The sequence below is a fragment of the Marmota monax genome, unplaced genomic scaffold (assembly GCF_021218885.2).
Source record: "Marmota monax isolate L192 unplaced genomic scaffold, Marmota_monax_Labrador192_F-V1.1 WCK01_AAM20220418_F8-fsc00207, whole genome shotgun sequence".
Classification (NCBI taxonomy): domain Eukaryota; kingdom Metazoa; phylum Chordata; class Mammalia; order Rodentia; family Sciuridae; genus Marmota; species Marmota monax.
Window position 1 is genome coordinate 1,575,949 of NW_026692713.1, and position 13,323 is coordinate 1,589,271.

General features: G+C 43.3%; 1 protein-coding gene across 5 annotated transcripts in view; it reads left to right on the forward strand.

Moving 5' to 3' along the window:
• The window catches only part of Wdfy4 (WDFY family member 4), a 282,996-nt gene that overhangs the window by 184,272 nt on the left and 85,401 nt on the right, over window positions 1-13,323 (forward strand). For all 5 annotated transcript variants that reach the window (XM_046446708.2, XM_046446712.2, XM_058579999.1 and 2 more), the window contains exons 43-44: window positions 432-598; window positions 11,001-11,149. In XM_046446708.2, the coding sequence (XP_046302664.1) occupies window positions 432-598; window positions 11,001-11,149 (316 nt within the window). The remainder of the gene's footprint in view (window positions 1-431; window positions 599-11,000; window positions 11,150-13,323) is intronic.

Consider the following 13,323-nt stretch of genomic DNA (forward strand, 5'->3'; position numbering starts at 1 on the left):
ATTTTATTTCTCACCATCATGGCTTTTCCAATGAGAAGATGTTGCTTTAATTATTAGAAAACATCAACAACACTCTTAAGATTGAACAAAGTGAGGTTTAGAAGCAAAGCCTGGATGAACCTAGAGAGCTGCTTTACTGGTTCGTGAGTGTGAATCTTGAAATGTTTCCCCTGTGTGGACTTGAATGTGGCAGAGGGGCCAGGTCTGGGCGCACTTGGGCCTTCGGGGCTGAATCAGCTTGAAGGTGTGTTGACCACACACAGGGTCAGGTGGGGGTATACCTTTTCAGAAGCAGTTGAAGGGCACACCACAATGTTTACTGCTGCCCTGGAGCACAGTTCCTCCCAGGGAGGCAAGCACATGCTGCCTGCCCTCCCTTGTGATGTCAAATGGCTCATTTTAAGACCATGTATCCCTTTATCCTGCTGCAGATGAGCTGACTCCAAAGGAAGCCGAGAGCGAGCCTGTCAAGGTGGCGGTAGACTGCACCCAGCTGACATTCTTCCCTGCATTGCATGAAAGTTTGCACTCAGAAGATTTCTTAGAATTATGTCGGGAAAGACAAGTTATTTTACAAGAGCTTCTTGATCAAGAAAAGGTAATACTTGCTATCAGTTAGTCTCAAAGACTAATAGACAGGAGAGAACCAAGCTCTCTTCACTAACACAGGGAGCAAGGTTTTCTATCAAGATTTATTTGACTTGCTATCAAGACTGTCAACCAGGTAATTAATGAGTGATCAGAATGGGCTCCTAAATTTGTGGGCCCAGGCAAAGGAAGCAAGTGGAAGCCTGTATACTGTGTCAAAATGTTTAAAAGGTGTAACTCAACTATCAAACTGTTAAATGAAATCTGCTCCAACTTCCTACTCTGATCTTCATAAAAACCTGGAAGGCCAGATTCAAGTCAAGAATTCTTGACCTTCTGGTAGTTCAGACCCTTTGCCCCCTGCCCAGAATATGACCACCTTGAGGGGTGCATCCCACACTTTAAAGGGTGCCTGGGTGCATGTGTTCAGACGCCCCACCTCATGTGTCCAAGCTGTCCTTATACCACATAGGCCCAAGGGTAAGCATATGTGTGGCATTGTGCAGTTTCCAAAAGATACTGAGCTGGAGTCAGCATAAGCCCAAGAGGCAGGCTAGGAAAGCTAGCAGGCAATCCAGGTAGCCTGGAGTGGGGCTAGGGTAGGCCAGTCTTGTGGGGTACAAGTATATTAATCAGGTATATTAATCAACTTTACTACAAAGAAATGTCTGAGACAAGACACTTATGATGAAGTAAAGAATTTGTTTAGGCTCATGGCTCTAGCAGTTCAACACCTAGATCTGGCAACCCCATTGATCTGGACCTCTGGTGAGGGTACCACATCATGATGGGAGTGGTCTGCTGCTGTAGGCTCGGGGACATATCTTGGGCTCACCAGATAATACAGGAAGACCTCTTTATTTTAAAGTCAACTGATTTATAACCTAATTTCATTTGAAAGCACCTTCAGAGCAATACCCAGATTAGTGTATAATGGGATAAGCCATAGTGAGACTTTTCAGGGACATCTTTGGAATGCTACCTGGTATGTGTGGTATCCCTGGGACCCACCTTCCAGACAGCCCAGTGCCCATATGTTTCCCAGGCTAGTCTGGGGGTTCCAATTCTTACTGGGCCCTGGGGTTTCTAGTCAAGACCCAGATTGAGTACCAGCCCTGACCTCTTGTAGCCGCAGATGCCTTTGACATTTGTTCTGTGTATGAGAATCTGGACTTTACAGATTGTTCCTCCTAGTGACATTCCCTTCAGGGGTCTTGTTGAAAGGGGCCAGGGTCTGGAGCTCCCAGGTGACTGACTTTTCCCATCCCTGAGGCAGGACAGCATCACCTGGAGTAAGCTGTTCTCCCACCCTCCCCTGTCTTTTGTTTAAGCTTCAGCCTTTCTGGGCCTCCCTGTCGCACAGCGGGAAGCTGTCAGGAACGCTAGTGGGAGGTTTGCTGTGGCAGCAGGGATCCCCAGGATAAGCAGACAAGCACTTGTGGAACTCAGTGGAGAGTGGGGGTAGCAAGCTGTCCAACTGCCACTTAGCCTAGTATCCTTTCATCTGCTGGAAGGGGCTGGCCTAGGGGAACCCAAATTAGTGTTGGCTTCTGGGAACTGAAACCAGACACTGGGCTGCTGCCTAGATAAGGCTATTCTCACAGTCTGAATAGTTTGTTCTTTGCAAGAATTGTTTTGATTTGTTTCATTGGGTTGTGTTTGTTGTCTCTGGTTTCACGCTAAATTGTGGGCCTGATTTTCCTAGGACTCAGTGGAGCCAAACCACCAGGCAGGTCTGTTCTCTAGAAGCAGGTCAGGTAGGCCAGGCTCCTCAGGGTGGTGATGCCCACCATGGAGGCAGAAACCTAAGAGTCATGCCCAGGAGGGTAGCTGGGCTCAGGGGAAAGGCCACAGACTGGAGTCAGAGCCTTGTTCTGCTTTTTGTTGCTATTATTAGCAAAAATGTCAATAGGTGGATGTCACACACCCTTTATCTGTGTCTTTCTCATACACAGTCTTATCCTGCCACAGCAAGGTGAGGGAGGCTCATCATTTCCGTCATACAGATGGTTATTCACTGGAGTTGCTGGCATTCCAGGCTGACCTTGGAATCATATGGTCTCACACCTCTCTTACTCTCTGTTCACGTGGGTCCCCTCTCTCTCTAATCCCCCACCTCACTGTGCTGGGTATGACACACAAATTCTCCACCACTTGATCCTTCAGCAAACTTCTCATGTCTGGCTCAGAGACATTGCTCCAGGCCTCATGTGACTTTTCTAGCTAAAGCTGGTGCATGCAGACCCTTAGTGCCTCAGCAGCACAGCTTCTCTGTCTGGGACACAGAAGGACACCTGCCTTCCTGAACATGGCTTATCCCTTGGTCCTCCATGACCTTAACTGTATTTCAGGACGATCTTAGCCCTGGTTTACTATGACCTTAGCCCTGGTCCACCATGGCTTTTTGTCAAGACCAGGAACTACAGAATGAGGAAAGATAAATGGATGTACTGACCTTTGAACCACAAACATATTCAAGCAAATATACAGGAAGTTTACCCAAGGCTGTGTGTGTGTTTGCGTGCACGCGTGTGCACACACGCATGTATATGCACACATAGAACCTTTTACACTTCAAAAGCAGGTACCACAGGCCTGTTGAGATATTTTGTAGCAAGCATCTATTGTAAACTGGGAATTCTTCTAATTCCAATATCTCCATGAGACCTTTGGACCTTGTGCTTTTTTCTAAATTTCTAACTGAAGAATGCTGTGGACAGAGTTGCAGAGTGTATCCAACCTCCCATGACAGAGTCCCAGCTCCTCTTTTCTCTGTCATCTCAGAAGTGCTTGCACTTGTGACAGGAGGCTCCAAGGGATAACCTCCTTCCAGTCAACCTGGTAGCCTATGCCTGCATCTGGGCCTTGGGGAAGCTGTGTCTCCAGGGGCAATCCTGTATCTCCAGGGTAGATACAGTTTAATTCATTTCTTTGTGAGAACAACAGAGTTCTAAATCACCTCCAGCAATACTTGAGACAGTAATTATTCAATTATTCTATGCCACCTGTGCATCATTCACTAATGATTCCAAGAACCACAAACACATTTCTCTCTGCAAACAGCTCCATTTAACATGAGGGTGGTTGATTTAATGCATGTTAAAGGTGGGCCTGTGTCAGTCACCATGTTCTTGGGGACAGTCCCTCACACCCCTTCATGCAGTTTTCTAGATCCATCCAGAGTTTGAACTCCAGTGGGGTTTGTTTTTGTTGTCATTCTTTGACTACATGAAAAATTAAATGCAAGATTTTTTTTTCATATACATTGTAAAATATGAGTGTGATCTTGGTAGAAATGACCAGCTCAAAGAGATATTTTTGTTCTGGAAAGCAGGGAGCTACATCTCCCACAGTTCTTCCCAGGTATTTTTAGCTGAGGCTGCTTGTAGAAGGTGAAGAAGGGCATTAACCTTGCCATGTTGAAACTTCCTGTCTGGGCGAATCACCACGACCTTCTAAAACTCACACCTGCCCATGTCATCCTACTTAAGCCTCTGTGGCATACTGTGTTCACCGGGCCATTCCTGAGGTAGCCCTGCAAATTCCCTGGACTTTCCTCCCCACCTTTATACATGTGCACGCCCACATATGTGCATGAATATATATGTATACATGCATGTAGTTGTGCACATATATACATGTACAGTTGATTCATTCTGATCTCTCAAAACTGCCTATAATCTCCAAACATGTCCAGCTAGTTCTAGAGTTTTGTGCCTTGGAAAGCTCCTCTCCTGTATTTTACTTTCTTAACCCCTAATTCCAGCCTTGGGGTCACCTCCTTGGCCACTTTCTGACATTACGCTCTCCAACCTCAGGCTGTGTAAGGTACCTTCCTCTGCGTTCCCAGAATGCACTCCCTGTACTTCTCCCTCCCACGGTGTTCTGGGAGACACCCATTAGGCTAACTTGAAGGCATGTTTTATTTCACTTTGTGCCTATCAGTGGGTAGAGCACATGCTAACACATATGCTTAATGCATGTCTCCTAAATGACAGAAGAAACTGATGAGTGAATTATGAGTGGTGTGCTTATATTGGATGAAATAGGATCTTTCTCAGCCTTGCTGGTGCCAATGGGTCTGTTTCTCAATCTACAATCTTCAGATAGTTTCATCAGAATCTTCTGGAAAACCCATGAAAATGTGATTTCCAGGGCCTATTGAGTTGAAACTACTATGAATATAGCCTGGCAATATAAATTTTATCAAGCTGTCCCAGTGATTCACATACATGCTAACTTTTAAATAAAATCTCAAGACCCTCAAGTCCAGGTTTGCAACATTCAGAAATACCCTGCTAGAAACCCACTCTAATTTTAATCAATTGCTAATGAGCAGATTCTTAGTGAATGTGGATTATGATAGACATTGTGCTTCCAACAGTCTTCAAGACTTGTAATGGTTTTCACATTACACTGGGACAACAAACAAGATCAAAGCCATTGCTATTTCCACATGCTCTCCCAGCATGCAGAGAAAGGTGGGAAGCTGAGCTGTTTGCAGGTTCCCTTGTGGAAGTGGCACAAGCAGGCAGGCAGGGGGCATCCCTGCTCCTTGTCTCAATCTGCAAAGATGTACTTAGATAAAGAGATCCATACACTGCATTTCTTTTCATGTTTGCTAAATTGATATACACTATATGAATAGCATCCTGTTATTGTCTTAATATGCATTTTTAAATGATTAGTATGACTAAATACTCCAGCTGAATGAGATCAAGGTAGGAAAAGTAGAGACCAGAGTTTATGGGGAGCCAACACAAATATAATTTTTTAAAGTATTTATTTTCTAGTTATAGGTGGACACAATATCTTTGTTTTATTTCTATGTGGGGCTGAGGATCAAACCCAGTGCCTCATGCATGCTAGGCGAGTGCTCTACCTCTGAGCCACAACCCCAGCCCCCACAAATGTAATTTTTATAGTCTATCCCCATTTTTAATACTTAACTTTTGTCTCAATACTCTATGTTTGTTCAACACATGAGTATACATTTGGCCCTCCAGATCTTCAGGTTTGGCATTCATGCATCTTCAGGAACCAAGTGCTAAACAAACTATTTTTAAAAATATCATGCCAGTACTGTACAGGTCCGGCGTTTTCCTGGTCATCTTCCCCCAGACAGTATAATACAATGACTATTTACATAGCATAGACATTGATATTATAAGTCATCTAGAGATGACCAAAATATGGGGGAGGATGTACATAGGTTATATGTGCATAATATATCATTTTATTTAAGGGACTTGAGCATTTGTAGATTTTGGTAGCAGTGACAGGGAGGGAGGGTTTCTAAAATTCCTCCCCAAGAAGACCAAGGGCCAACTGTACATATTCCATATGCAAATCGTGATAGGATGGACTGAGAGCAGAAGATGTAGAAGGAGGGACAGATGATACACGTGAGCAGAGCTATCTTTGCAGGATACTCACTCTGCAAACAATGAAAAAATCTCCATGAGCAGTTCTGTTGCTGTGTACCCCTAAAGACCTCTCTGGACCTCAGTTTTTCCACTTACAAAAGCAGGGTGTTGCACTAAGTTGCAGACTAATAATGCTAGAGAATACTTTAGGGAGCATCCAGTGGCCGTTGCCCTTTATGGATGTGCTCACTGCCATCTGATTTTAGGAGAGTATGCTAGTGTGAGCCACCATTGAACATTCCAGAGGTCTGTTGCCTCACTAACTTCAGCTCTGGCACTCTAGGATTCCAGACACCAACAGGGATGTACAGCTACCTTCTTATTTATCCACCCATCAGGAATGATAATATATCATCTAGCTGATCTTAAAAAAGTTCTACTTATGAAGCAGAAGTTGCACTCCTCTGAAAGTGATCGATAGCATCATGGCATGAGGGATTTCTTAATCATGAGTAAACAAAGGGATGGAGTCCTCCCAGGGCTAATTTAAATGGAAGAGCAGGTAATAGTTCACTTGGGTTCATTTTCTAAGTTTTTAAAATGCCATTTCTTTTCCAGCAGAATCAATTTTTAAGCTATTAACCCAGCCCTCACCAGACATTTTTCTTGTGGTTTGGTTTATTCTGGTTGTTACTTAAGTCTCCCCAAAGGGAAGTACCAGATCGTGGCATGTGCTCCAAGGTCCTATTGAAGGTATCATGGAGATTACATTGAGGGCCTGGTTGTCTGGAGAAGGGGAGAGGTTTTAGAAGTCCATAGGCCAGGGCTGATACCAGGGATTCACATCCTATTTTGTGAACTTGATGATGGAGTCTTCTTTGCAAAAGGTACAAGAGAAAAAGTTTAAACAGCTTGCCATAACTGTCTGTATTAAACTGTTTTGTGTTGTTATAATGAAATACTTGAGACTGGGTGACTTAATAAAAAAAGAAGTTTGTTTTTGCCCATGGGTCTGAGGAGCCAAGGACCCACATATGGCAATGATCTTTTTGCTGGGAGAGTCTATTGGTGGCACAAGGCATCATGTGTTTTTGTGTGTGTTTATCTTACAACCCCTCTCCCTTTTCTTATAAAGTCACCAGTATTCAATCTCAGGAACTCCACCCTATTGAATCTGTCCAATCCTACTCACCTCCTAAAGGTTCCATCTCTAAATACTGTAATTGGATTAAATTTCCACCCCCTAACTGCCTCACTGTAGAATCAAATTTCCACACATGAATCCTTGGGGACATATTCAGACTATATCCAAACCATAGCACCCTCGTACCAGTACTGGTGGGAGTGTAAATTAGTGCCACTTTGCAGGATGGCCAATTGCAGTAGGTATCAGAATTTAAAATGCCCATACCCTGGACCAACAATTCAGCTTCTAGGAATAATTCTACAGATTTACTTGTGTATTCAAAGTGACGTATGTGGTGCAAGGATGGTCATTACAGCATTTCTTTCTATGTCAAACATTTTAAAGCAACCCAAATCAGTAGGAGATTGGTAAAAGAAGTTGCATATATCCATGCAAGGGTATAGCCTGAACATGTTCATAAAGGTGAGACAACCTTTATGAAATGATTAGGAAGGATCTCCAAGATGTGTTGTTGAGGGCCAAGGCTAGATGCAGACCAATAGTATATGAATATGTTATTCAGGTAAAAATATGTGAAAAGCATGCTTTTTCATTTATAAGATCTTCAGAAGAATGTACAGCTGTACCTTGATTTTTTAAATGAGATTATGTCCCAATAAACCCTTCGTGACTTGAAAACACTCTAGGTTGAAAAGGCATCCAGTACACCTAACCTACAGAATGTCATGACTTATCAGCACAGCATGGTGTAGAGTATTGCTTGTGTCCCCTTGTGATCACAGACTGACTGGGAACTGTAGCTCCTGTCCCTGTCCAGCATTGGAAGAGAGAATCATGCTGCACATTGCTAGCCTGGGAAAATATCAAAATTCAAAGTGTGAAAGCATATTGCTTTGGCACCAGGGTAAAGTTGAAAAATCATTAGTCAAGCCATCATAAGTCAGGGGCTGTATATGCAATAAAGAGATCATGATGCTTGCCACTGGAGAATACCATAGGGAAGCTGGGGACCCCACCTGGTTGTTCAAGTCTCAAAGTTGGGCATTATTTATCCTTAGTCCTCTTCCTTTTTATTGGCTCTCCTCAGTAAGTCCCATGTCTGACTAGACCAACTTCATCTTCTTGTTTGGATCTATCTACTTCTCTCCCTCCCTCCCCACTCAGCCACCTGATCTCAGTGTTCAGTCTCAGGGACTCTACCCTATTGAATCTGTCCACAGATTCAAGGAGAGAGACCACATTCTCTCCTTCTGTTCCCAACCTTTCCAATCCATTCTTCACCCAAAAGTCAGCTTTTTTTTTTTTTAATAAATGAGCCCTCCTATGGTTTTCCATTGCAAAAACAAAAAAAAATAGGAGTCACTTTCTGTGACTTTCTGAGGCATCTATGTTCCCATCATGGGGACATTCCTATTTGCCAGCCTCGTCTCAGCCAGGTTGCACTCTTTCTTTCCTGCTCCCCTGATCGTGTCCTGCCTCTAAGTTCTGAACTGGATATTTACTTTCCCTGAGATGTTCTTCTCCTGGCTTTTCTCTGGCAGTTCCATTTCCATTCTTCAAATCTCAGGATCTGTATAAAATAGTGCTCTCTTTAAGTTTTTCTCCGCCTTATCACTATTACTCTATTTTTTCTCTCTCAGCACATATTACAGTCTGTAATAGTTTGCTGGTTGACATGTTCATCCAATATCCACTTCCCCCATTTTCAACCCCACCAGGGTGAAGCTCCTGATAGTCTTGTCCAACCAATATCTCCAAAGGCTGGCTCAGGGCCTGGCATGGAGTAGGCGCTGAGTCCATAACTGTTGCACACATAACCATCTGGATGAGTGAATGAAATTGTAAATAAGTTCATGTTGAACTCTGTGGCTTAGAAGATGGCTTGAGGACCAGCTTTTCCAATGAAGTAGTTCAGAAGAAGAGAGAGCCAGCTGCTTGCAGTAGGCTTGGCTATAGAAATCGAGATTCTTGGCTGGTCCTTGTTTAGAAAAATAGCTCAGTCCTGACTCACCTTGGATCACATGGTTAATGCTTATCTTGGAACACAACCCTCAGTGAATATCTGCCTTGGGGCTTTGACCCTAACTTTAACTAAATCCATATGAGTAGGAAAACGGGTATTCAGGGCCAGCTTTCCAGGTGTCACCCTTTGTGGCCTCATCATTGCTCCTAAAAGTGAGCAAGGAGCTCAGTTTTAGTCCCAGCCTATGTCATTTGCTAAGTTTTTAGTCCATTTTGTGTTGCTATAACAAAATATCTGACGCCGGGTAATATATATTTTAAAAGAAGTTTATGTTGGCTCATGATTCTGTTGGCTGTATGGTGCCCAAGTCTAGCTTTTGGTGAGAGCCTCAAGTTAGATAGCACCACATGCTGGGAGAGAGAAAAAGGGAAATATAACATTGTGAGACAGGATGCAAGGGAACAAGCTGAGGAAACTAAACTCAATTTATAACAACCTGTTTTTTTCCAACTTAAAGACCTAATCACCTCTCTCAATGGCCCCACCACCTCAATATTGTTCTTCTGGTAAACTAAGCCTCAACATGAGTTTTTTTTTTGGGGGGGGGATGTGGAAGGAACCACATTTAAACCATAACATCATGTAATTGATTTTGATGAGATTCCTTTATTTCCTCCCCCTCCCCCTCCCCCTCCCCCTCCCCCTCCCCCTCCCCCTCCCCCTCCTCCTCCTCCTCCTCCTCCTCTGTCTCACTTTGTAGTCCAACCTGGCCTTGAATAAGACTCAAGCAGTCTTCCTGCCTCACCCTTCTTAAGTAGCTGGGGCTTCAGTTATGTGCCACTGTGCCCAGACTTTGGTGAGGTTCTTATTTCCTGAGACCTCTTCTTTTCTTCCAAAAATATCAGTTCTATTTTGAATAGCTGGAATTAATACAAAATTACCCTGAGAAAACATTTGCCTTGGCCTTAATCTCAATCCATTTGGACTCCTATCATTATTTATTCACTCACTTGTTCCTTCAGGGACTTATTTCATGCAAGGATCTACTTAGTCTTTACTACGTGAAGAACTCTGGGTCATTGTGACAGGTCAGGTTCCCTGAGGAATGAACCATGAGCCAAAAATATGCATATAGGAAGTTTATTGGGAATGAGGGCTACAGGGCTGTCTCAATGGAAAAAGGTAAATCCAATGCAATATCAGCAAAGGCTTCAGCTGATACCACCTAGGAACTATTAAGTGTGGGATGATTCCTTACAATAGACCAAAATAGAGGTAAAGGTGCTGAGTCTCCCTACTGCACATTGACCAGCTGCTGGGTCAGTGCCCCTGGGAAGAGGATGTGACTTTGGCCCAGGTGCCCTCTTCAGCTGAGGCAATTCTGGAAAGCTGCTAACATTTTAGCAGTTGGAGGAACACATGCTATAATCCAAGAGGAAGGATCTGATGACCCTGAGTATCCATTACGCACACTTGCCTTGGCCCTGTGTAAACAGCAGCACCAGTCTTGATCTTGTTCCGGGCAGACCTGGGTTCTAGTCCTGGCTCAGCCATTCACCAGCTGATCCCTGGACACTTTCTCCTCTGTAACTGAGGTATGTCTTGTGCCTGGCAAACTTACTTCACTGCCAACGGCAGAGTGCTTTGTATGATTGTGGACGGGCTGAAAGCAAGGACTTGACATGCTTAATGTTGCAATAAACATAACCTGCAAACCTTGATGATGGGGGTGGCAGTATCTTGGGGTAGATTAAAAACTGCACAGGATATTGTATGTAGAAGTCCCACACAGGTTGTGAATGCAGCCTGTCATTTTTACAAGGTAAAAACCTCAACTCCAAATGTTCTCAGTGGGTGACTGGTCACTGTCCTCCTGTTCTTTGTAAGAGTATGCTTTATGTGCACACAGCCTGACTCTGGCATCCTCTCCCTCTAGGTGACCCAGAAGTTCTCTCTGGTGATTGTGCAGGGCCACCTGGTCTCTGAAGGGGTCCTGCTCTTTGGCCACCAGCACTTCTACATCTGTGAGAACTTCACCCTGTCTCCCACAGGTGACGTCTATTGCACCCGGCACTGCTTATCCAAGTAAGTTCTCCACTTCTTCCAGCGGATTCTTCCCTGAGCCCCAACTCTCTTGTAGTCACTTCTACTTCTTTCCCTCCTCCTTGGTTTTTCTGAGGGGTTGGGGCCTGAAACTGAGCCCTGAGATAAAATGGGATCACTTGGGGTCTACAGCTATAAGCTATCCATGACCAGGGTTCCCAAAGCTGAAGTCTGGAGTGACATGACAGCTGTCATCATATGGAATGTAACACCGTATATAGGGATCTTTTCTCAGATTATATGAAAATGCCCATCAGCTTATGCATTAAAAAATTTGTTGGTTGCCCATTCTTTGTAAGATGTTAGGCACTGCTCCATTCATGCAGAGGCACATGAGTACAGCTAGCAGTATAAACCCATTATTTTGGAAAGAGTTTGGAGCATGCTGTCATGATAGCCCAAAATGTGTGTTTCTTCATGGTGTGAAACTGCAAAGATAACCTGGGTATGGTGGTGTGAGGAAGGGCTGCCTGGGGAAATGGCTAAGGTCAAGTGAAGGATGGGTGAGAGTTTGTTAGAAATTTTGTCCCTTTTTACACTAATTAATACCAGATATCTTTGTCAGGAAATTCTGAGGTCCTTCTTAAACATATGATGTTTGTGGTCTCTGTGGGTTCAACTGGCTCTTATTGATCAATTTGCTTCTGTTTATAAAGTACATCCAAAGTCAAATTGACTGTGTTTGTCCTCTTTCCAAAAGTCCAGTGGTCAAGCTGTATATTCACACTTGATCATTGCTTTTGAAGACATTTGGATGAAGATTTGTTCCTGCAGAGATGGCCTTGCCTTTTATGGCTAACTTGCCACTGATGGCAAGGTAACTTTCAGCCAGGTGACTCTCAAAACTAGCTCACCTCAGAATCACAAAAGGGCTTGTTAGAACATGGACCTCTGAGCTTTTCCCCCTCCCTAGTTTCTGATTCAGTAGTTCTCAGGTAGAAACTGAGATTTTACCAACCATCTAACTCAGGCTGATTCTACTACTTTTGGGACCACATTTTTGAGAATTACTGTTTCAGGATATTGACAGAGGAATCAAAATCCTGACTTGCTAATAACTAAGAATTTTAACGCCCAGTTGTCATATGATTTCTAGCCTATGTCAGAAGGCAAGAATGGAGGGAGTGTGGAAGAGTAGATGTCAGCCCACCTGTTTTGATTTAGATTTCCTTTATAATGCTTGGCATTTTTTTTCTCTCTGCTAATTTCCATCTTTTATTCATACCCAATGTTCACCAATTGCTGCAAGTCTTCTGTGCTTTTCCAAGGCAAGAGAAGCATAATTAATACTTGGCATACTCATCCCATCTCATTGCTCATGTTTTATTGACACTGATCAATATGGACAATGGGTCTGCAAACTTGCCTTTCTGAGAGCGGATGAAAGCTTTCTACTCTACCTGTCTGCATGGCATGACCTTGTGATGACTTGCATAATCCACTGCTCCACTCCTCACCTCAGGTTTACATTGAGCTGGTGCTAGATAAGGTCTTATTGATTAGATAAATTGTGTTGATGAGGTATATCTAATCCTGATCAAATTGACTATCTCTGCACTTTTAATAGAAGTCCAGTGGTCAGGTTATATATATGCACTTGATTTTGCAATTAAACAAGACTTCCCTTGTTTGGAAATGTACTTTTCTAGAATGCAAGCAGGAGTAGAGTGAAAACAAATCCCTACCCTAGAGTACCATTTGAAAATTGCATAGGTAATTTTAGTTATCATACCTCAAAGGAAGTGTTCATTAATCAGAGAGTGCTTTCTCTGGGGGGTCTTGTCTATGGTCCTAAGAAACTACTGGCACACTCGCAGATGCAATTTTCAAAGATGGGCTTTTAGATCATGTCAGATCAATGGGGATTAAGTCTTATTTTGACCATGGGGACTAAGGAAGATGCATAAATAAGCTTGTTAAAAATAAAGCTAAGTCAACGCTGAAATGCTTCTTTAAAAGACTGCCATCAAGTACAGTTGAGCATTAGACCTTGAAAGAGCCTCTCTGATGCGCCATAAAAATATCCCAAATAAAGTTCAAGAACACTCTAATTTCCCCATTGGTGATGACTTCAGTACTTTGGAACTTTCCTCAGAAATTGAGACTCTTCTAAAGAGGTTAGTTTAATTTACGTTGGGTTCCCCTTCTTGCACACT